At 43.7% G+C, this 22,940-nt stretch overlaps 2 protein-coding genes across 2 annotated transcripts in view; both read left to right on the top strand.

The window, feature by feature from the left end:
• The window catches only part of taf2 (TAF2 RNA polymerase II, TATA box binding protein (TBP)-associated factor), a 29,471-nt gene extending 22,729 nt beyond the window's left edge, over window positions 1–6,742 (top strand). Inside the window, exons 24-27 of the mRNA XM_076096478.1 lie at window positions 3,723–3,952; window positions 4,528–4,692; window positions 4,880–4,982; window positions 5,092–6,742. Of these exons, the coding sequence (XP_075952593.1) occupies window positions 3,723–3,952; window positions 4,528–4,692; window positions 4,880–4,982; window positions 5,092–5,390 (797 nt within the window). The 3' untranslated portion in view covers window positions 5,391–6,742. The remainder of the gene's footprint in view (window positions 1–3,722; window positions 3,953–4,527; window positions 4,693–4,879; window positions 4,983–5,091) is intronic.
• The window catches only part of enpp2 (ectonucleotide pyrophosphatase/phosphodiesterase 2), a 36,921-nt gene continuing 19,574 nt past the window's right edge, over window positions 5,594–22,940 (top strand). Inside the window, exons 1-10 of the mRNA XM_076096479.1 lie at window positions 5,594–5,725; window positions 8,582–8,692; window positions 9,442–9,547; window positions 14,174–14,329; window positions 16,401–16,526; window positions 17,266–17,326; window positions 17,473–17,570; window positions 17,728–17,807; window positions 20,181–20,300; window positions 20,910–20,965. Coding sequence (XP_075952594.1) covers window positions 8,675–8,692; window positions 9,442–9,547; window positions 14,174–14,329; window positions 16,401–16,526; window positions 17,266–17,326; window positions 17,473–17,570; window positions 17,728–17,807; window positions 20,181–20,300; window positions 20,910–20,965 — 821 coding nt within the window. The 5' untranslated portion in view covers window positions 5,594–5,725; window positions 8,582–8,674. The remainder of the gene's footprint in view (window positions 5,726–8,581; window positions 8,693–9,441; window positions 9,548–14,173; window positions 14,330–16,400; window positions 16,527–17,265; window positions 17,327–17,472; window positions 17,571–17,727; window positions 17,808–20,180; window positions 20,301–20,909; window positions 20,966–22,940) is intronic.

Raw genomic sequence — 22,940 nt, 5'->3', positions numbered from 1 at the left:
AGTGGTTTCCCTTTCCACATGTGTACTGCTGGACAGACTTCTGTCAGACTGCTATGCTGCTGTTGCACAACTCACTGACACCGTTTGAAAGTTCTCTGTAATCCTCTATAATGGATCCCAAGAGGTTCTGAGTGAACTCTAAATGAATGACTTGTGTGTCTCATTCAGCTTGTTTCCAGACCTTTGCTTTTCTCTGTTCTAGAAGAGGAAACAGGACAAACCTAGCTACAGTTCATCATGTGGTAGAAAGTGGAGTTGTTGGGAATAGCTGCACAGTTTTGCCTCATTTCCAGTTCCACTTGCTTACGTCCATATACTTTGCCATACATTCACTCCCAGCCACGTGTATTGTGCATGTGCTGGTGTGATTTTAATTTATTCTGTAAAATGTAGAAAACAAACTGAAAGATGCCTTTCACAAGTTTCCAAAGCCGAAGGTGACGTCTTTAATTAGCTTGTTTTGTGCGAGCAACAGTCCAAAACACAAAGCTATTCCTTTTACTATTATATAAAACAGGGTCGATGGTACACTTCCTTTATTTTAGCTTTTTACTGGAACACTGCTGCTTTGTCCTGAATGCATGTTGTAAAAGTATCTTACTGCTACCTTCGGAAGTGGCTTAAACTTTCATTCTTCATCAGGGGGCGACTCCTCTGGTTGTATAGAAGTCTATGAGAAAATAACTCTACTTCTCTCTTGATTTATTCCCTCAGTAAACATTGTAAACATGAGTTTATGGTCTCAATCTCTAGTTTCAAGTCTTCTTCAATACAGCATGATGTTCATTTAGTAAATGATGGTCCATTTACAGTCAAATAGACCATAAAACAGAGTATGCTTTAGGGCGGGCGTTGAGCGGTCTCTGGTAGTTGTCAGCGTTTTCGTCTGACAACTTTAACCCGTTCACAGTGTGTTTAACCTAACCTAAAACCTAAAAATGTCTTCAGCATTCGGTTGTACTTCGCTCCACCCTCTCATATTCTTTATGGTTCCAAAAACAAGATGACTACGGCAAAAATACGGCCATGGCTACAAAGTTGAACTCGAGCCTTAAAAACCATAGTCCACAAACCAATGGGTGACATCACGGTGACAATGTCCACTTCTCATAAACAGTCTATGGTTACAATATAAGAGGTCCACATGCCAGGTAGGGGTGGGGGAAAAAATCGATACAGCATAGTATCGCGATATTTTGCGTGCCGATATTGTATCGATACACAGACGCCACGTATCGATCTTTTATTATATAAACTATTTTTTATTTTTTTATTTAAATTTTTTTACTAGAAATCAATTGCTTTTTCAGTCCACTAGATGGTCCTGAGTTGTTGTCTGGTGAGGTCAGCAAAGGTCCCGGGTCAGCGTGATTGGTAGGAAGTTGGTCAAAACAAAGAGAGACATCTGGCCTCACAACGGGGTTAAATCTGCCAACAGTAGCCAGGCTCATGGGGAGAGTGCAGCGCATAACTGTCTCTCTGCCCTTGACGTCCACGCATCGCAAGTTATACTGAGTTATATAACTCTTATATCCTACTTATATAAGTTATAGTTCATATACTGAGTCCACACGTTTGCATTTAGTTAAGTTGGACTATGTAGTAATACATTCAGTTTGTCAGGTTCATGCAACATTTATGACATTGTTGGTCAGTCTGTCTGCTTGACAATCATATTTTGCTGCAATAAAAATGATTGAAGTGAGATGAACAGACTGAAAACTTTATCTTATTAGATAAAACATGTTGATGCAGTTTTCCTTTGGGGACATCATTTGAAGTTGAAAAAAGTAATAAATCGCAATATATCGCAATACTCAGAATATCGCAGTATCGTGATAATATCGTATCGTGACCTAAGTATCGTGATAATATCGTATCGCGGGACCTCTGGTGATTCCCACCCCTAATGCCAGGTCCCTGTAAAGATGTTCTTCTTGCAGCACTTGGGTGTTTTTTTTCCTAAATTAGTAGTATTATCATGTCATAGTCGCAGCTATTTGGTGGGGTTGTTGTTGGCTCCACTGTCCTCCTTGTTCATTGTCATCGAAGGGATCTCAGACAGCTCCTATTGTTACGAGCTAACCACCGTCTGTATCTGGAGCAGTTCAAAGTAGCACCTTCTCCATAGAGGTGATATCACTTCAGTGTTTCGTATCCAATATTCAGCTTCCTGTGTTTTTCCTTCATTATTATCTGGTCGAAGGTTAAGGTCTACTTTTTGGTGATGTGCCTCCGCCATGTACGCACACGGCCCTGTATTGTGTCCTCGGGTTTCATTATTTTTCTCCCTTCCAGGGGGGGTCCTATGTGTCTCTCAGCCAGCCAGCCGGGCCATAACGGCTCAGCGTGCCAATCCAAATACACACCATCTCAAAAACCTCAAATACAAGTATACGTTCACAATTCCATATTCCTGAAGGACACTGGGCTCTTGCTATCCAATTTATTGACTTACAAGCTTGAAGGACGACCAAAGATATTCATGATCATTATTTCCAGTGAACGTTTGTTTGCCGGTCAGTCGGTGTGGGTGGCTGCTGGACAGCCCGACTGTGCTGCCAGTTTAAATACAGTGACCAGAGTGTGGTCAACTATAATACTATGTTGTGAAAATGTGTTGGTTGTTTTATTCCCCCCCCAACTATAACCCACAGCCCCCCACGTGTTAAACACACACAGGATGATGTTTCACTGGCTGAAGGTCGGTGCCGTAAGAACACAAACTCGGCGTGCGTTCTGCTGCTGTTCAAGTCATTTATTTCAACCTCCTTCCAAAGCCACAGTCCCCCCCCCCCCCCCCCTCCTCCACCATGTTAGGCGCCTGCATGGCCTTTGGATTGTCAGCTTCAGCAATATTTGTTGTTTAATTCATTCTGAACTCTCTACACACACAGTGCTACTCCAATGACTCATATAATCATGGTCATAGCGATAATTAGCCCTCATGTCATTGAGAGCCAATTATCTCGTATTTAGTTCACATTGTCTCGGTTGGAATGACAAAATGAATTGTGTGGTTGAAGAACGTTGAGCTCAGCATGAATGGCTGGGGTTTACTATAAAGTAAGTCGTTTGCACCACGACTGTGTCTGAAGGCAAAAATGACGACAGCGCCAGATTACAAATAACTTCATCACGGCGTGTGGTCGCAGCACTTGGTTGTGCACCTCTGCATTCAAATCTTTGTGCGTGGGCAATCAGAGCTTCTCAGACGTGACTGTAACGAATAGTTCACTGACGAAAGCTTTATCGACATGATTTTAAATGATTTCTAAAGGTCTTAAAAATCTACATTTGAGTATGTGTTGTGCAGCCAAATGTAATTGTTTACGGGATATTCAAGCTACAATTCGTGGTAATGCATTTAATACTTGACTTTGAGGTATGAGTTTACAGATAATTGCAATCCCTCCTCAGCATTGTGGAGGTTGGTTTATGCCGTTTGCAATCTTAGTCATCTTGCTTCTTCTCAGTACCTGTGGCGTTTCGGAGAATAACGGAACCAGCAGCATGCTCTTAGCTGTAAAGGCTAAGATGCCACGCGCGAGTGTAAACAAAGCTTTAGATCGTCTTCTCTCCATCACTATCTTAGTTAACTGGTCAGTTACAAAGTGACACAATCAGCCTTTAGCCCTCGTGAGTTCTACCTCATTTGATCGAACCAACCTTGCCTTTTGTTCTCCATTCCACTGTCCTCACTTGAAACCCTTTTTTCTCAGGCACCTCCCACGACTGGCGGCTGCGCTGTGACGCCGTGAACCTCTACTACACCTTGTTTGGTTTGACTCGACCCTCCTGCCTCCCCCTGCCAGAGCTGGGCCTCGTGCTCAACCTGAAGGAGAAGAAAGCGGTCCTGAACCCCATCATCAAGCCCGAGCTGGTGGTCGGCGCCGTCATGGACACGCCCGCCAGTATAGGCATCCATGGCGTGGGCATGAGCTACTCAGCTGTAAGTGGTGTTGGGGGTCATTCGTCGGGACAGTTAGTGTAGTGTTAATAGGAAATGCACTGTACAGTGTGAACTACTGACTGAACTAGATTAAAGGTTATTTCTTGGCGGGTCGTATTCAGCAGCTTGAGTTCCGTTGGTTTCTATGCTGATGGTGATGTAATCAGCGAGCTGCTCGGTGGTCTGTTTTGAATGTCTGTGATTTATTAATGCAACATAACAAATCTTCAGATGGCACACGGATAGTAACTACTTCATCAAAACGGTGTTATCTTAGGTTGGATCTGTGTAATTATGGCTGCTGTAGAGCTGCCAACTGTATTTGGCTGCACCTCATTCCCATTGCATCACCGTTGGGCTCACTTATCATCTCTGTGACTGCTGATTGAATCAGCATTATCAGCAGAAGTCTCACATGGAAGCAGGTTAAAGGGAGTGGGCTTTAATGAGGTGCTTTTCCATAGTCGGTGTCAGCGGTCGACAAAATGAAACAAAAATGGATTTTGGACACTTTTATAAAGACAAATGAGTAAGCCATTTCACTACCTATTAAAGTCTGTGTTTGTGTCTGCCAGGTGGATGAAGAGCCAGATCCTGTCTCATTGGGGGTGTGTGGGGTGGGCCAGCCCTCTCAGGGCCTGAAGAGGAAGGCTGAGACCCCGCTGGGCTCCCCTCCAGAGCCGGGACAGGTACTGCAGCAACAGGAGGATGAAGCACGAGGAGGGCGCTTCAAGATCAGGGTAACGGACTTTCTGTTTTTTGGTTTTATTCAGGCTAACTAATGAACTACAATGAACTAAATGTTTGACTGAAATCTGCCATGTTCTCTTATAGCAACGTCTACAAAGACGTATAAGAGTCATGATGATCTGTTTTTGATGTTAACACGTTATCTGGTAATTAACATGTAGTTGTGGTTTGTTGTAGTTCAACACAATGGAAGATGAAGATATTGATATGGAGACGGTTCATGACAGTCAGGCCTTCATTCACCATCATCTCAATTTGTTAGAGAGGCCCTCCACACCAGGTGAGCAGACACACACACACACACACACACACTGATCATTCCAAAAAATAAATAAACCCCCCAATAACCTGGTAACACACACACACACCTGCCCTCTTTCTCTTCCCAGGTAAAGAACCTCCGTCAGTCGAACAGTCCATGCTGTCCATGCCCGCCACGCCCGTGCCGGCCTTCCCCAAGGAGACCACGTCCTCGTCCTCCAAACACGCCGCCGAGCACGGCCACCACCATCACCACCACCACCACGAGCACAAGAAGAAGAAGAAGAAGCACAAGCACAAACACAAGCACAAGCACAAACACGAGAGCAAGGACAAGGAGAAGGACAGAGAGAGGGACAACTCCCACGCCTACAGCAACAGCCCGGCCAGCGGCAGGTCCCTGCGCTCGCCGTCTCTGTCCGACTAAACCGTCTGGGGGCAAAGTTCGGCTTCCCACTGCTACTGGTTCAGTTAGGGTTAACTGGTTACATCCGTCTTGCAGTAGCAGGCGTGCGTCTCTGGTGAGCAAAGAGACACAAAATAGAACGCGAAAGTCTTTTAGTTTATCAAAATATTCTCTACTCAGTGCTGTCATCATACAGGAAGAGTCATGTGGACAAAGTGTGAAAGAAAAGGATGCCGTTCCAAGTGTTGTGTTCCTCAGATATATTTCAGGGCTGAATTCCTCAGCAGAAGCAGCAGTCCGTTTTAGTTTGAGAGAGGAAACACGGACTTTTGAACTGAGGCTGCAATGTCATTAAGGTAAACCCTCCAGAGGCGTCCTTGTATCCTCTCACACACACACACACACACACACACACACACACACACACACGGCCTGCAGAAGTGTGTGGACTTTAGACACCGCTTCCAATCTGTCTGAGGCATGCAACCACACACACCTCTCTCCACAAACAGGCAAAAACCTCCCTCCCTCACGTAGACACCGCTCTGGTGTGCCTCATCCCCACAGCTCAATCCCAACATTCAGTGAGCGGCTTCTGAGGGGGAACCATGATGACTCGTGGTGTGGATTAAACCATTCGGCCTGGACTGGCCCTCCGGTGTCTTTCACATCCTGCAAATGGCATTTCCCCCCCAGTTTGTACTGTACAATTGAAACTCAAGTAATGCTCGTATTTTTTTGTTTCATTGAGGATGAAAGATACGTTTGTGCTCATGGATGTTTTAACTAGATTGACTCCAGCTCCATAAAAAAGGCATTTAGTGCTGGGTTTACTCTGGCGCCGTTTCCTTGTTTGGATTAAACAATGGGAAGAACATGCAGAATTCAATATTACCCATTTAGGGTATCGAAATAGTGATGCAAAGTGTTACAGAATGGTTCTCTTGTTTAATCAGCCTCCTAAATGAGTCTTGCCTTGCCTAAATACGATGAACAAAAGACAAAGTCTTACATTGATGAAGTAGTCCCTGTCAGCATTTATTCCTCGTCCACACCTGTGAATCATCCCGGGAACCCTTGTCTCCAGATTTCCCCTGACGGTTGTGAATAACTGCTTAAACGGTTTATTCCTCTTAGACACAATAACCTCCTGAAAGCTACCAGACAATGTTGGTTTCACAAACGTAGAGTAGATGCAAACCAGCCATGACATGAATGTAGAGGAACGAGAGATCACGTAGAATTCACAAGCTTCATGGAGAATTAAGGAGGCTTGACCGAGGAATTTGGCCCTAATATTTTCTACGCTGGAATTTGTTTTGTAAGATTTGTTGATTTCATTGTTTTTTTTAAATAAATTGAATGCAATTTTATTTTTATTTATATTTGTGCCGAACGCAATACAAGAACGAGCAATATTGATACTTTTGTGTAAAATGGGTTGTGGCAACTTTTGAGCTACATGGAAGACATTCAACATTTGTTTTCAAACATCAAACTGGGGGTGCTCCGACCTTCATCTATAAGTAGCTATACAACCCCACTTCAAAACATCTGTGTTACCATTACACACCACCATAGCTATAGCCTGTCCCAATGAACAGTCAGACTAATTCATTTATCTTAACATTACTGCCAAGATACTTCGGGGCGCATTTCCGACAGTGACAATGACATAGTTTAAACGGCATTTTACAACATTTAATTGTACTTTTTATTATGATTTTATAAGTACTGGCCATAAGTAGTGGGGTCTCTAAATTAGGGTAATTTACGTTGTTTACCCCAATTCTTATCACCCAAGTGTTTATACTTTGGGAAGAAACCAGATCACCTGGAGAAAACTCGAACCTAAGACCTTTTTTGATGTTAGCCCTTGTGCCACCCTCACCCACTCAAGGGGCCTCCCTAAAATGTGGTATTCCCCCGGGGGCGGGGCCTCACGTCCTGCATCGCACTCGTCGGCTTGTATCTATCGTCACGTCACTTTTTCAATAAGCTATCTGAACTGTAAACTGCAAAGTTGTTCCCCTAAGATTAAAGCTACAGGAGGCCTCGCGCCTATTAACTTCAAACAGAGATGACTTTCTTTGTTTTTGGGATCATCGATTTACGAAGATGCATGGCACTGCCGTCGAGACTACAATGCACTTGATACTTAGATGTCCAACAACAAACCTCTTCAGCTAGTTTGCCTAGTTTTCCAAGCTTTAGATATAAAACAATTAGATCAAATAAATTAAATAATTAAGGATTTTTGTCCTGCATTCTTGCAGAGGGCTGTAGAAGTCGACTCTTTTTCACATCTAACGTGGAATTATGGGTTTATTTTGACTTAAATAACAGTGGAGACTATCCATGCCGGGTTAGGTGAGATTAATTAATATCAATAAAAAGTTTATAAACAACACTTCACTTTAAGTGCAAGTATAATATTTCCTTTTGCATATATATATATATATATATATATATATATATAAATATAAATAAAAGGTTGGCACGGGTTGCATGGTCTCCAACCGCACACAAAAGTATGCGGTTGAACGATGTCTCTTTGTTGGCTGTAGCACGAGCCCAAATACCGTTTAACACAATATCAACACCAATGAAAATGGGTGGAAGAGAATGAAAAAAAAAAAATCAAGAAAGTAACATCAGTGTGAATGATACAGAATGAAAAACCCCATTAAAGAAAAAAGAAACTCAACAGAAGGACAATCAACCTCTGTGTTTATTGTTTGGTCTTTACAGATGTACTATCATTATTCTTTCATATTTTTGTAAAGGAATTATTGAATTGATGCAAATAAATGTGTTCCTCTTAAATAACCGACATCAATCAATCTTGGGGTTTGTGAGGATTGGTAATACCGGGATAACGACATTCATTAGGTCATAATTTAGGCGGAGAGCTGCTACACACACGTGGTTGTACGTTTGCGCATATTGTTATTATTGAGTCAAGCGACTCTTTGTCCCAATTCGACCCGCAATCCTTTGACGTACCACACGAACACAGTCCGTTTTTGATGAGCTCTGCTACTGACCCAAACTATATACTGCCCCCCCCCCCCATCTTTTATTGTTTTCCTCATCCTGTAACATCTGAATCCCAGCCGAGATAAAAGCCCTCCTCCAACCCAACACCAATAAGAATCCGGTGCGCTCCTTTCAGTCACCTCCCCTCCGTCTCCCTCCTGTCCCCTTCAAAGGTTCTCCTCTCCGGTGGTCCTCTCGGCTCCGGAGTCAGCATCACTCACTCTCCAACCTACAGCACAGGACTACGCTCGGCCCGGTGGAGGAACATGTTGCTTCAGAAACTGGTACGGTAAGAGTCCGCGTCTGCAAGTTTTAGCTGCAGGGTACTTAAGAGTTTTAGACGTCGCAAAATACCTAAATCCGTGCGCAATTACGCATTTAACCCATGTGTTAGTTTGCGTAATTCATTCAAGGGCGTTCAACTAGTTTTCTAAGCTTTCTTTTCTCCGGGATACGCCCCATCTCGCCTCTTCCCTTCCTGCTGCTAAGCATTTGCAAAACAATTGTAGATCTAAAAGATCAAAGGCGATAGTTGTGCGGATGCGGGTGGTCCCTATTCACTTTGATGACCAGTCTTGACAGGTCATTGAGAAATTGCAGTTAAAGCATAGCCTGTGTTAGACCAGTGCTAAGAAAGGCAGAGCTCTATAGATCTGTTTTCTGTCCACACTTTTTTATTTGAATGCCGAACAAACTTTTGAAACCGTGAAGTTCAGGATTCATTTTGGAAGTGCTCCACAGGCTTAGCCAACTCTTGACTGTTTATTTATTTTAATATAGCAAGCTAGGATAGAAAGGCAACACATTTAAGAGCATTTTGCAATAATCACACCAAATGTAAAGCCAAGCAAAAATACAACAAATTGTAGCGTTGCTTATAAATAACCAGCAAGACCTGACAGGCTTTGGATAAGAATAATGTAAAGTGCTCTCATAAGAAGCTGTTTTTGTCAGTGACTCTCTAATGAAAAATAGATCTCATGACCTTTGATTATATGCAGCAGTAATATAAATATAAATTGTGTTGTCTCAGTTTGTTTGGATCCTGTCAGTCCTGTGTGGCACCGACGTGTGTCTGGGATTTGTCTACGACCGGCCCAGACGCTCGGGAGAGGACGGGACTTCCACCAGATCAGAGTGTGAGTACCGCTGACCTTGTTCCTGGGAAACATAGATAACATCTTGTGAACTGCTCCACCCCAAACTGAGGTGGCCTTAAAAAAAAAAAAAAAGGCACTCCCACCCTCAGGGTGGCTGTTCTGTCTGACTCTGACCTCTGACCTCCTTGTGGATAAAAGGCAAGAGAAAAGGCTCCTACAAGAATCAGTGAAGTATCAAGTGGGAACCTGGGAGTCGGTCCTTCTTCTTTTGGTGTGATATAATTCCAGCGAAAAGAGTGTTTCCTTCCCTCCAGGCATTCATAAAGTAACACAGACTCTAACATTGTAATCATTTATAGAGTCCTGAAGAGATGTAACTGTTCACAAAAAGAAAAGATTAGAGAAGAAATGTGAAAAATAAGCAGAATTTAGTGTCATCTTGTGACACTTTACATTCATCTGTGACCCTTTGGGTTCTTTAAAAATAAAGATTATTTTCATTTTTGATTCATTTTTTCTTTTGACTTATCGATTCATCATTTGGTCGATGCAATAGTGAAGAAAACCATCAAGATGACATCTTCAATTTCCTTTATTCTGTCTAACCAGATTTGATTTGGCAATAATGAAAATAATCCCCCCCACACCCACACACACGCCACCACTCTGCAAGTATTGTGTGGTTATCTGCTGTCAAATGAATGAGAACAATGCAGAGGTGCAGTGAGCCTCTGTGAAAGCCCCTCAGAACTGTGCTCAGTGAAGCAAACCCCAGCAAAAAAGAAGTCACACACTTTAATTTAGCTGCCAAAGTGGCTGGGCACAGGCCATGTGAAGTTTACTTTGGAGCCGCGTTAATGTATCTTGGCCAAGTGTTCGTGGGACATGCCTGAAGCCACGCTCCAATCGCTCCAAGACACATGCAGAAAACAACTTTTTTAAAGCAGAGTAAATCTTGAACCCTATGTGAGCTTCAAGGGCAATCAGTCACCCCAACGTCAACCGGAGTGACACGCGTCCACCCCCACGGCCCGTCTCTGAGATCACTCCCCTAACATGAGAACTCACTTTCCACATCAGCCGCTCCAGAGGAATGTCTCCTGCTCAGTTTGTTTGCCGGGTTGTTTTCTATATGAAGTGTCTGCCAGCGCATATGAAATAAGCGAGCGGAGAGTATATGGGGGGGGGGGGGGGCGTTACAATGGATCACTGTGACCCTGCGAGGTTGTGATTGGGCAGCCCGTGTGTTTTCTTTAGGGGGAGAGAGAGAGAGAGTGTTTATGTTGCTCTACCTAGAGTCAATATTAAGAGAGCATTGGAGCTCATTTTCTGCCTCAGATTCTCAAACCCTGTCGGCATCAGGAGGCAGAGGTTTGCTTGGATTGTCATAGCAGCAGGCAGCGGTGGCCATTCTGGAATTTAATTGCTGTATATTTTGCAAGATTTTTGCATTTTTTTTCCTTTCTTAGCAGAGAACATTAGCCTTTTACACAGAAGATATTTCAACAGTAGATAAAAAGCACAGGTGTAAATAATGACATGATGGCCGGATTCCATTTAGCTGCTTCAGGTTCAGGGTCCGGGTGTTGTTCGTGCTGGCCCACTGCCACTCTGTCCTCATTTCTTACTGGGACGCTTGACTAGAACGGACCCATGTTGTAATTAGTGACACCTGTGCTCTTCCTACTTAAGACGACTCAAAATGTGAAGAAGATTGAATGTGAAAGCTCATTGTTGACTTTGGGAAAAGTCATTTGATCGCCTAAAGAAATAATCAAGTCACTAGCTGTTCTCAGAGCTTTCAACCTCGCAATTTGTGCTTTTTGGTTATTTTACACCTGCCTGACCTCGTTTTGTTCCTCACTAAAGCATGAGAAGAACATTAGTAAATAGGAGTCAACATTTCACCTCTACTTCTTGGTCTGTACAATATAATTTACAATCATCAGTTATAATAATAAGAAGTAGAAAAAAAGCCAACTACTAACTAGTGCTGCCCCCTCGTCGACTAAGATTTCTTTAGTCTATAAGGCATTTTTTATGGTTTTCACGCTGAATGACTTATTTCCATGAAACCTCTGAGCCCATCTCTGGTAAACACCAGATTTAAAGTGGCGCTTTTGTGTGATTCTTTGTGGAGGAATTCAGCTCTGTCAATTTAATCGAGAAATCGATAGCGTCTGAGAGCCGTTTAAAATAACGTCTTATCTTAAATGTATTTGTTGTGGCATTGGACTATAATTGACCTCAACCATCTTTGTGTCTACTGTGACAAACTGTTAACTGAACGTCCGTCTACCAGACCTGCCGCCCGCCCAGCAAAGTAGATTCCTCGTGGCGGGGAGGACAAAACAAAAATACAAGACGCTGGACTTTGGATTTAATCCAATAAACAAACTATCAAAGCGTACACGGACCCTATACCGTCACATACTCTGGTCAGCTCTACATTCTGCTGATAATGTTAGTTTCACCATGAACTTAAGTTCAAATTTGAACTCATGTAGCCAAGAGGACGTTGTATGTGCTCTAGTAGACTTAGACAAAAAGGCATCCAGGGTTTTCACCTTTGACCTGTGGTCCTCACTTGCTCCGACAGAGCAGGAGTGAGTCTTATTGCCATGAGGTTATTGATGCTGCAGCCCTCACCAGTTCACACTGCCGTGCCAACTAGCTGGGCAGCATAAAGAATTTAAAGTGTAACGCCTCGGTTCCTTCACATAGCGCACATATGCACTTGTACTTGCATAAAGTAACAGACACACACACACACACACATATGTCCACACAAGAACACACAAACACGCCGTGTTGAATAACCCCCGTTGGCATCCCCTGACTTTCCCTGTGAGCGAGGTTGTTTTTTTCACAAGTGGGTGGACAAGGAGCGTGTTGTTAGAAATGTAGCAATAAGTTCACTCACTCTCAGATCTCCAGGATGTCTTCAGTTAAGCCAGGGGGTGCTCACAATGCGGGTTGAGTTCCACACCGGGGCCACCGTCCTCTGGGACCTCAGTGGACAAGAGTGTTATTGTATCTGAGGAAAGCTGTCCACATAGTGAGTTAGAATTACCCCAGTTTGGGTCCCAGGAGAGGATTTCAAGTTTAGTAATTGTTGAGTTTGGCACATGGCTTACAGACCTTTTGTCACAGTTATTACCAGTTATTATGAAATACATTTTCAGTTTTCTGACCACATTTGTTGCTTTTGACAAAAGTATTTCTGACTGCAGATCGGTACAGGTTGAGAGGCATTTGAACAATGCAGCCATTCATTGATTTTTTGGACAATATGCTGTATTTAGCTGTAGCCCCCCCCACTGGCCAAATGCCAAAATGTCCCCCCAGTTCACTGTTAATGTTTTGGACCTGTGAAAGGTGTTGAGTTGAACGACAGTGACATTTGTGGTCACCGCTGTGTGGGGGCTTTACCAAAACCAGGGATTGTGGTTTAAAGTCACAGGGAAAGTGTCTTAAGCTTTCTAAATAAAGGGTGTCATTTTGAGACTGATATCTAAACACACAGGCAAATACCCACGGTAAGGAAATTAGGGATATTATAGCAAAATTACTAGTGACTTCACTATCATCTAATCACTTTCATATGCGCAAAGATATCTTGGTCAAAGAAAAACGACTCATTCCAATCATCGGGCAACATCTGGTCCTGAAAAGTGAAGCAAATGTGGGAGTGGCTTAAACTTGCATTCTCTCTAATGGCCATCAGGGGGCGACTCCTCTGAAAGAAGTCCCATGATATGGTAGTCTATGAGAAAATTACTCTAGTTCTCACTTTATTTATTACCTCAGTAAACATTGTAAACATGAGTTTATGGTCTCAATCTCTAGTTTCAATTCTTCTTCAATACAGCATGATGTTCATTTAGTAAATTATGGTCCATTTAGAGTCAAACAGACCATAAAGCAGGATATGATTTGGGTGGGGCTACCTTGTGATTGACAGGTCTCTACCACAGCATTGTCTGATCTGGGAGTTGTCTTACAGCAAAAATATCAAGATAATAAAATCAAAAGCCAAGATGGCGATGGGCAAAACACAAAAAAAAAACGTGACTTTAAACCCACAGTCCACAAACCAATGGGTGACGTCGGGGTGGATACGTCCACTTCTTGTAAAGAGCATCTCAATAGAAGAGGGCAGAATCCACACCATTTCCTTATCATAGAAAAAGAACACTTCAAAACTATTTAGAATTATTGACCATACATCATACAAAGGGCTTTATTATCATACAGATAGAGTTAAATCATGCACCTGGGAACACACAATTAATAAATTGTACACTACTGCGTTCAGAAGGAATTTTAGCATTGTACAGGAACCAAAATACTAGGGATTTGTTAATACTGTAAAGATTTTTTACTTTTTTTCGGTCCACTTTAATTCTATTCAATTCAATCTTATTTTGTACAGCCCAAAGTCACAAATCATAAATTTGCTTCAGAGGGCTTTACAATCTGTACACATGCGACATCCTCTCTCCCGAGACCTCAGAAGTTACTGATGCTGGGAATCATTTCTGCATAATGACTTCCAAACTGTCTTCAGATGTGACTTAGCAGTGTTCGGAGACACTACAGAACAAAAAAAGCACAAATAACATCAAAGTGCCCACTCATTGAATCTGTGTTTCTCCCCGTCAGCTCGCTCTGCGTCTCAGTACGCGCCGACCTCCGGCTCCTGCAGGAACAGGTGTTTCGAGCTGGTTGACCTGGAGCCCCCAAACTGCCGCTGTGACAACCTGTGCAAGACCTACAACGGCTGCTGCTCTGACTTCGATCAGCTGTGCCTCAGGACAGGTAGTGCTTGTCTTCTGATTCCTTTGTTTTTGGAGCGACAGGAAAAGACAAGAATAGACATTGTGCCGTGATTTGAAAGAAAGAAAATGACTCCCAGATTCTTGGCAGTGTGTTTGATATCAGAGTAAAGGGACTCTTGGTGGTGCAGGTCTGGTCAGAGAGGCTGGAGGAAAATCCTCGGACATCTGGCATTTTTTTTTTTCAACACAATGGAACATTTGCCGTGTAATGCGACTTCGATGTGTTGCTGTGACTCTGCTGTTTCTGTTTGTGTGTGAGAGAGTGAAAGGATAGTGACTCTTTATAGTGACTGTGTCAACAGACATGTTACACATAACACATGCTTCATATATCAGTGAAGAATTATATAAATGTAGCAGGAAAAACACACATCATCCAATTGGTGAAAACTTGAACAGGAATTCAAATTCCAGTATCTAATGTATATAACATTCAAACACAGAACTGAACTGAATAGATCGGCACCGTTATCACCAATTACAGATCCAGCTATTTAAGTCAGTATCGGCCTGATATTCAGTATCTGTAGATTCCCTATCGATATCCTATTCTATCCAATGGTATTACATTATATATTTGCTTCTCCTGGAATAACTACAATTGTGAAATCCTACTCGCATACACACATGCATCATTTTCTATATTGAGTACTTTTACTTTTGATACTTTTTTAAAACTGTTTCTGTCATGAGTACTTTCACGCAAATATATTAAGTGAAGCTAAAGCAACAAGTTTCATCAACCAGGCAAATTGTGTAAAACGGACGTATTCAAAACGTACACTAGAATGTACAACAACACGGAGGCTCCGTGGTCCGAACCAAGACGATAAACTTTATTGCTCCTTTCAACCTTGACAAAGGCAAAGCAGACCAGATTCACTCCTTCCACTCTTCACTTTCACAATAAAAGCCCTCGACATACACCACTGTTTACCAGAGGGAATTTAAAACATTTTGCTACAAGGAAACTTAATTAAGTAGCTTACAGTAGCTCCGGCTATACAACAGCTGACCTCAGACAGACTGCCAGACGCCGCTCTGACCCTGGTAGTCGGTCCCCTGTGCGAATCTTTTCAAACCAATTCTTGATAAAGGTTGCAACTGTCTCAAATTCGCAACACTGCCTGTTTGGTATGAATTGTTCTACTACCAAATATTCGAAGGCCTTGACTTATCTGGCTTCTGGCTTTGAGAGAGTAGCTCACATTGACACATAGCGATTGAACTTTCCTAAGCCATTCGAATAACATGTTGGAATTCTTCATTCAGGTTGGTGATCCGAATGTGTCCTTCACCACTTGCTCTGATGATGAAACTTTACAGTTACTTTGCAGTATGTTGCCATGCTATAGAGCCATTTAGCCAGACTCTGTTTATTTTAGATCTAAACTTGAAATATCTTCCCAATTTAGTCTAGAAAAATGCTAACAGTGAATTAGTAATAACGTTCAGCGAGAGAATGTTTGTTCTAATCAGTTTAAATCTACATTTGTTTTTTAAACCTTGGTGGGTTTGCATTATTGTTCTCATTAGATATCTGAGACATCATGTCTCAGCTTGATTGTCCAGCTGTATCATTCATCAGTCTGAGCTGGAGATGAGCCTTGGTCTGAACAGGTTTCTCAGGTGTTGCCTTCTCTCTTCAGCTCTGTCAACATTTCCCCCCTCTTCTCCCAGTGTTGGTGGTCTGATTTTATGCCCTCTCCTTCAGCCTGGTGGTCTCTGGCTTACCACTGCCCAGCCACTGTAACCCAGAAAATGATGCTACATACCCAAGCTCCGTCGCTCATCTGGTGTTCTCATCTTAGGCCAGAACACATGCAGTGCTGTCAGTGTTTGTCCCAAAAGGCCGAGTGCTAAGCTGTAAGCTATGCAGCCAAACCACTGGCAACATTAACCACATCGGCTTTCACTTCTCAGTGCTGGTGGTTTCAGTGCTACTCTATAGATCAGATTAGTTGTGTGTACACACAACAAGGTTTTGGAGTCTACTGTTTTTCCTCCCCGCTGGTTGTCATGTGAACATTCTTCCACGTTCCCGTACACAGAGGGGGGTTACGAGTGCAGCAAAGATCGGTGTGGGGAGACTCGGAACGAACAACATGCCTGCCACTGCTCTGATGACTGTCTGGCCAGAGGAGACTGTTGTACCAACTACAGGACACTGTGCAAAGGTTTGCCACTTGAAATATTAAACTGCATACAATGATTTGCATGTGAAGGCTTATTGATCAGGGGTTTTTCAGGACATATGTCTTATCTTGACTTAAAAAAAAACCCCACAAGAAAAAGTGTACATCTTAAAAACTTTACAACCAATTCAGTCAGTTACGATGCTAAATGCTTTTGTCGTTTTTTTGTCAATACAAAAATGAACAAGTGCTGCCTGTCTTTACCTGCTCAGCTAAAGTTTTCCAATGCATTTAAGTAACTGAATGTCAGCTTTCTCCAGTAAGCGGATCCCTTAAACCTGGGTGTTTAATTAAAGAAAAAAACCTGAAAGACTTCAGACAGGGAATGGATCAGATCAACATTTGACTGTTTTGTAGAATTTGTGCAGTGACAAAGAGCTATGCTCTGTTGGTCCTCAATGCCAATCCGCTCAGACACACACACACACACACACACACACACACACACACACACACACACACACACACAGCAATGAAAAACAAAACAGTCAGAAAAGTGTTCTTCTGTCTGTACAGTTAGAAAAAGTTTTAACTGTACTGCCATGTTTCCAAAATATGGTTTGAAAAGTCTGATCACTGACCTACTGCGTGTATATGAGGAATATATTTAAAGACTTTTCTATAATACAAATTCAGTACTTTTTTTTATTTGCTACGTTCAGCTTGCGTTGTGCATACACCATTCTATCTCTCAGTACCTCCTCTGATCATGTTATTTTAGGGGACACGTCATGGCTGAAGGACGAGTGTGAGGAGATCAAGACATCTGAATGTCCTGCTGGGTACGTTTACATCTGAGCAGTGAAGGACATTAAATAAATGTGTTTATATATATGCCGCATAACTAAAGGATTTGCTCAAGATTGAACTAGGGTGACCACATTTGATTTCTTATATCAGCATTTTGATCTTCTTCTGATATGTGCAGGTTTGTGCGCCCGCCACTCATCATGCTGTCAGTGGATGGATTTAGAGCTTCTTATGTGAAGAGAGGAAACGCAGTCATCCCCAACATCGAGAAACTGAGTAAGACCTGGATAGTAGCTGTAAGGGGGAAGACTGTGTTGTTGTGGTGATTTATGAAGCCATGAGCATTTACAGACGATTAATAACTGATTTGGTTCTATTGATGGGTGTCTTTGTGCTAATATCGGGGTTTCCTTTGCTCTGTTTTCCCTTTCAGGAACATGTGGAACCCATGCTCCATACATGAGGCCTGTTTACCCCTCAAAAACATTCCCCAACCTCTACTCCCTGGCTACGGTATGGCACAGCTGCATGTTGCTGTCAACGATCAGGTTGTCTGTTGTTGTTGTGATAAAAAATCATTTGCCTTCAGTGATTACAGGCATTAATCTCAGCTGCATCTTAAAATGGTCTGCTAGCATTAGCGTTAAGCTCAAAGTAAAGCTGAGGCTAGCTAAATATAAGTTACCATGTTTGCTAATGTTCACAGTTCTAATGCAGTAATTGTGACATTTCAGAAGTACTTACTTCTTCAGGTGGTTGATACAGTATTGTAGCTGTGATATCTAGTATTGGTAACATAAGTAAGTACAGCATGCTAACGTTCGTATTAAGTTCAAATTAACTATAGCCAACCTAGTCGGCAAACAAATGCTGGTATTGATGTTGACTGTCAACGTTTCTAAACCAAAAATTAGTTTCGTATCACGTGGTTAATGTTGTGACACGATCGGTTAGATTTAGGCTGCAACACTACTTGGTTATGATAAGAAAAAAGATCACGGCTTGTGCTCAAATAATAAGGTAACACTTTCTTCCATAACGTTATGTAACAAGCTTAACGTGACAGCGTGACCTGACAGCGTGATGTGTCAGCCTGACCTGACAGCGTGACCCGACAGCCTGACCCGACAGCCTGACCCGACAGCGTGACCCGACAGCGTGACCCGACAGCGTGACGTGTCAGCCTGACCTGACAGCCTGACCTGACAGCCTGACCCGACAGCGTGACCCGACAGCGTGACCCGACAGCGTGACGTGTCAGCCTGACCTGACAGCCTGACCTGACAGCCTGACCTGACAGCGTGACGTGTCAGCGTGACGTGTCAGCGTGACGTGTCAGCCTGACCTGACAGCCTGACCTGACAGCCTGACCTGACAGCCTGACCTGACAGCGTGACCTGACAGCGTGACCTGACAGCGTGACCTGACAGCGTGACGCGTCAGCCTGACCTGACAGCGTGACCTGACAGCCTGACCTGACAGCCTGACGTGTCAGCCTGACCTGACAGCCTGACCTGACAGCCTGACCTGACAGCGTGACGTGTCAGCCTGACCTGTCAGCCTGACCTGTCAGCCTGACCTGACAGCCTGACCTGACAGCCTGACCTGACAGCCTGACTTGACAGCGTGACGTGTCAGCGTGACGTGTCAGTGTGACCTGACAGCCTGACCTGACAGCCTGACCTGACAGCGTGACGTGTCAGCGTGACGTGTCAGCGTGACCTGACAGCCTGACCTGACAGCGTGACCTGACAGCGTGACGCGTCAGCCTGACCTGACAGCGTGACGTGTCAGCGTGACGTGTCAGCGTGACCTGACAGCCTGACCTGACAGCCTGACCTGACAGCGTGACCTGACAGCGTGACCTGACAGTGTGACCTGACAGCCTGACCTGACAGCCTGACCTGACAGCGTGACGTGTCAGCGTGACGTGTCAGCCTGACCTGACAGCCTGACCTGACAGCGTGACGTGTCAGCCTGACCTGACAGCGTGACGCGTCAGCCTGACCTGACAGCGTGACCTGACAGCGTGACCTGACAGCGTGACGTGTCAGCCTGACCTGACAGCCTGACCTGACAGCGTGACCTGACAGCGTGACCTGACAGCCTGACCTGACAGCCTGACCTGACAGCGTGACCTGACAGCCTGACCTGACAGCGTGACCTGACAGCCTGACCTGACAGCGTGACGTGTCAGCCTGACGTGTCAGCCTGACCTGACAGCCTGACCTGACAGCCTGACCTGACAGCGTGACGTGTCAGCGTGACGTGTCAGCCTGACCTGACAGCGTAACCCGACAGCCTAACCCGACAGCCTGACCCGACAGCCTGACCCGACAGCGTGACCCGACAGCCTGACCCGACAGCGTGACCCGACAGCGTGACCCGACAGCGTGACGTGTCAGCCTGACGTGTCAGCGTGACGTGTCAGCCTGACCTGACAGCCTGACCTGACAGCGTGACCTGACAGCCTGACCTGACAGCCTGACCTGACAGCCTGACCTAGCTTAAATAGATAACAACCACACTTAGCGGACTTTCTTGCGTAGGGTCATGTAACAAATGTCTTAACGTTGCGTAACAATTGCAAACTCAATGTTTATTTTGAGGGACATAAACAGCAGTTACCTGGGTGAAAGTCCTTTTTTTCCCCACCAAGATGTAGTTAAGAAGAAAGAAGGAGCCTTTCAAATAGATACACAATTAAAGTACAGGTACCTCAGTGACAGTTTAAGTAAAAATGACAAAAAGTTATTTTTTATAAAAGTTACCAACTGTAGCTTTACATATTTTTGAAGCCAACACTGAGAAAAGAAGACCAGTCAAGTACAGTTCTGACATGACAAATGTTGGCCGAGGCATAATCTCAGTGTGAATCGTTGTCAGGGTCTCTACCCAGAGTCTCATGGTATCATCGGCAACTCCATGCATGACCCCGTGTTTGATGCCACCTTCACCCTGAGAAGCCGAGAGAAACTCAGTCATCGCTGGTGGGGAGGACAGCCGGTAAGTGCAGCCTCTTCTCTCTGTAGTCTGTCTTTTACCATCTGTAGTTCATCAACACTATAATTGTATTTCATCAGTGAGCTGACAAGGATTTTTTTTTTCCTGTTCTCCTTTTGTTTTTGACGATAAATAACTTTTGTGTATGACTTTGAACGTTAGTGTTTTTCAAATTCATCTGACAGATCACAGATTAGAGGCCAACAAAGGCACTAAAGACTTTTCTTTTGAAGCCAACTACAGTATGATTGGCGGGACTCAGATCTAACGAAACCACAACTGATGTGACTCCAGTGATTAATAACAGATGATATTATGAAATCTGGCTTGGGATCACTTTTAGTTTTTGCAAGACCAAAGCGTTGACATTAAGTAGTCTGGAACTCTTCAGGGTTTTACTTTAGTGGATTTACTTGTGTTAGGATTTTATTTGACAGAATACTGAGTCAGGATGCACTGCTAACCAACGAGGCTTTACCAGTGTCTTCCAAAATGGTTTACAAACAAAACAAAACCAACCTACTGTATGATGTTGTTCAGGGTAACACTCCGATAGCATCCTCCTAAAATATATCAGACTGATAAAATAAGACTGCACTGTTTCTCTCCTAGATCTGGATCACAGCGCTCAAGCAGGGAGTGAAGGCTGCCACCTTCTTCTGGCCTGTGTGAGTCTACATTTGCTGCTCTTTGTCGCTAAATGTTTTTCTGAATGGCTTGTCCTTTCAGTTCATTTTGTCGGTGCTCTGCATGAGGCCTGGATGTCCAAAAAGACAATCTTTCATGAATTGAAAGTAAATGACTTCCTTTACTTTTCAACACTTTTGTAGTATTGTTTTCCCTTATTAATACTTTGGGAATTACAGCTGGGTGGATGTTTGCAAAGACAGCCGCTCCTCTCTGTGCCACCCAGCTGCTTAGTCAGCACAACTTAAAGCTTCCGATGCAGTTCTCGTACAGTACTTTTAAACTCTGCTCTCTTTTGTCTGAGCTGTTTTGTACGGTAGTAGGGAGTATTAGAGCCATGAGGGACAAAAAGGAGAGGGGGAAGAATTTTATATTTTATTTTTGGATTTTTAGAATAAAGTCGAAATTCTAGTATATGCGCTAATGCTATTGTTCGATTTAATGTCAAATGTCGTCTTTATTCTCGAAATGGTATTTCATCTTTATTAATATTAATATCAGTATTTTCACATATTCTTGAAATGTAAATTAAAATATATATTTTTTAATCCTTGGCAATAAAACAGAAAATACGACTTCATTCCCAACATTTCGACTTTATTCTCAAGATGCAAAATAAATTTAAAAATAATAATTAAATAATTTTCCTTATGACTGGCCCTAACACTCTTCCGCAGATCTAGAATAGTTGCCTTTGGCATTTTTACATTTGTGCATGTTTCCCGATAAGTGAATCAGGCGAAACAAAACTCACAGGGAGTCAGATGTCAGCTTGTTTAATATACTGAATGCACTCTTTGTTGTCATGTATGCACTCTGGCACCAGGTAAGAACACATTAATAAATAGCCAAAGCTCTCTGGCCTGTATTGATATTGGAACCTTTACAACCATGAGACATATCGGCCAATCATGTGTTATCAGTGTCCTCATACCTATAAACCTGAGGTTATGGTGTTAATGTGCCTTAAATACCACTGCGGACGCATCTTATCACTGATAAATCCGGAACTGTAAATTATTTGGTGGGAAAATTCCCAAAACAAGTCACAAGAACATGCCCGTTCATGTTCCTGCTGCCCACTCGGGCCGCTGCAGTGAAACCTGTAGCCTGTGTGTGGAACACAAATGAGCCCACATGTATCGGCACAGAGACGGCTTTGATGAAGCGGGGAGGCAGATCTCAGCAGAGGGCTGTTTTCACAGCAATTTGGGAAAATGGGCCTGTTTGCACTACGCAGGGTTCCTCTGTGAACCGGGGTCGCAGACGTGCCGCCCTACAGAACCGTGGGGGCCGAAGCGTGCAGTTTACAGTGCTGTTCTTGCACTTGGCAGTGACAAGAGGTGCGTGAGGAAGAAAGCGAGAGTGAGACAGGACTGTGGCCATGACAGGGACACGGAGAGAGTGTGTTGACATTTCTGTGTGGCTGAGAAAACCCCCGTTTTTATAGTACCACTGTGGGATTAGCATGGTAATGGGGACCAGGGATTATTGCTAAATCATTGGCTGACTGGTTGACGGTCTGTGTTGGGCTCAGCTTTCTGGGAGGTCCCCCCCACCCCTTAACCACAAGAAGAGCGTAGAAAGAGGAGAGAAGAAGAAAGAGAGTATATAAAACAAGAAGAGGGGAAATGTTGTTGAAAGTGTGAACATAGACAAAAGTGCAGAAAGGGATCAAACCTGCTGTCAAGTGTTCACGCAGCGAGACCACACCTGCTCGTCCACCCCCCCTCGCGCTACCTCGTACATCGCTCAGGGCCTCAGTCCCGGGCTTGATGGTTGACAGCTGTGGACTGTATGACAGCCAGCGGCTTGGTTGGTGGCCTTATCACTACACAGGCAGCCTTTTGACTTTCAGACACAGTCAGAGGGCTCCAAGTGTGTTCTACTTTATGAGGCTCTTTGAGACTTAGAGGGAACAGTTTGGAGTTTAATGGTTTAATGTGTCATGAAGGG

Source organism: Anarhichas minor, unplaced genomic scaffold (assembly GCF_050575085.1).
Source record: "Anarhichas minor isolate MPS153535 unplaced genomic scaffold, ASM5057508v1 ptg000022l, whole genome shotgun sequence".
Lineage (NCBI taxonomy): Eukaryota > Metazoa > Chordata > Actinopteri > Perciformes > Anarhichadidae > Anarhichas > Anarhichas minor.
This window is presented reverse-complemented; position numbering and strand designations above follow the sequence as displayed.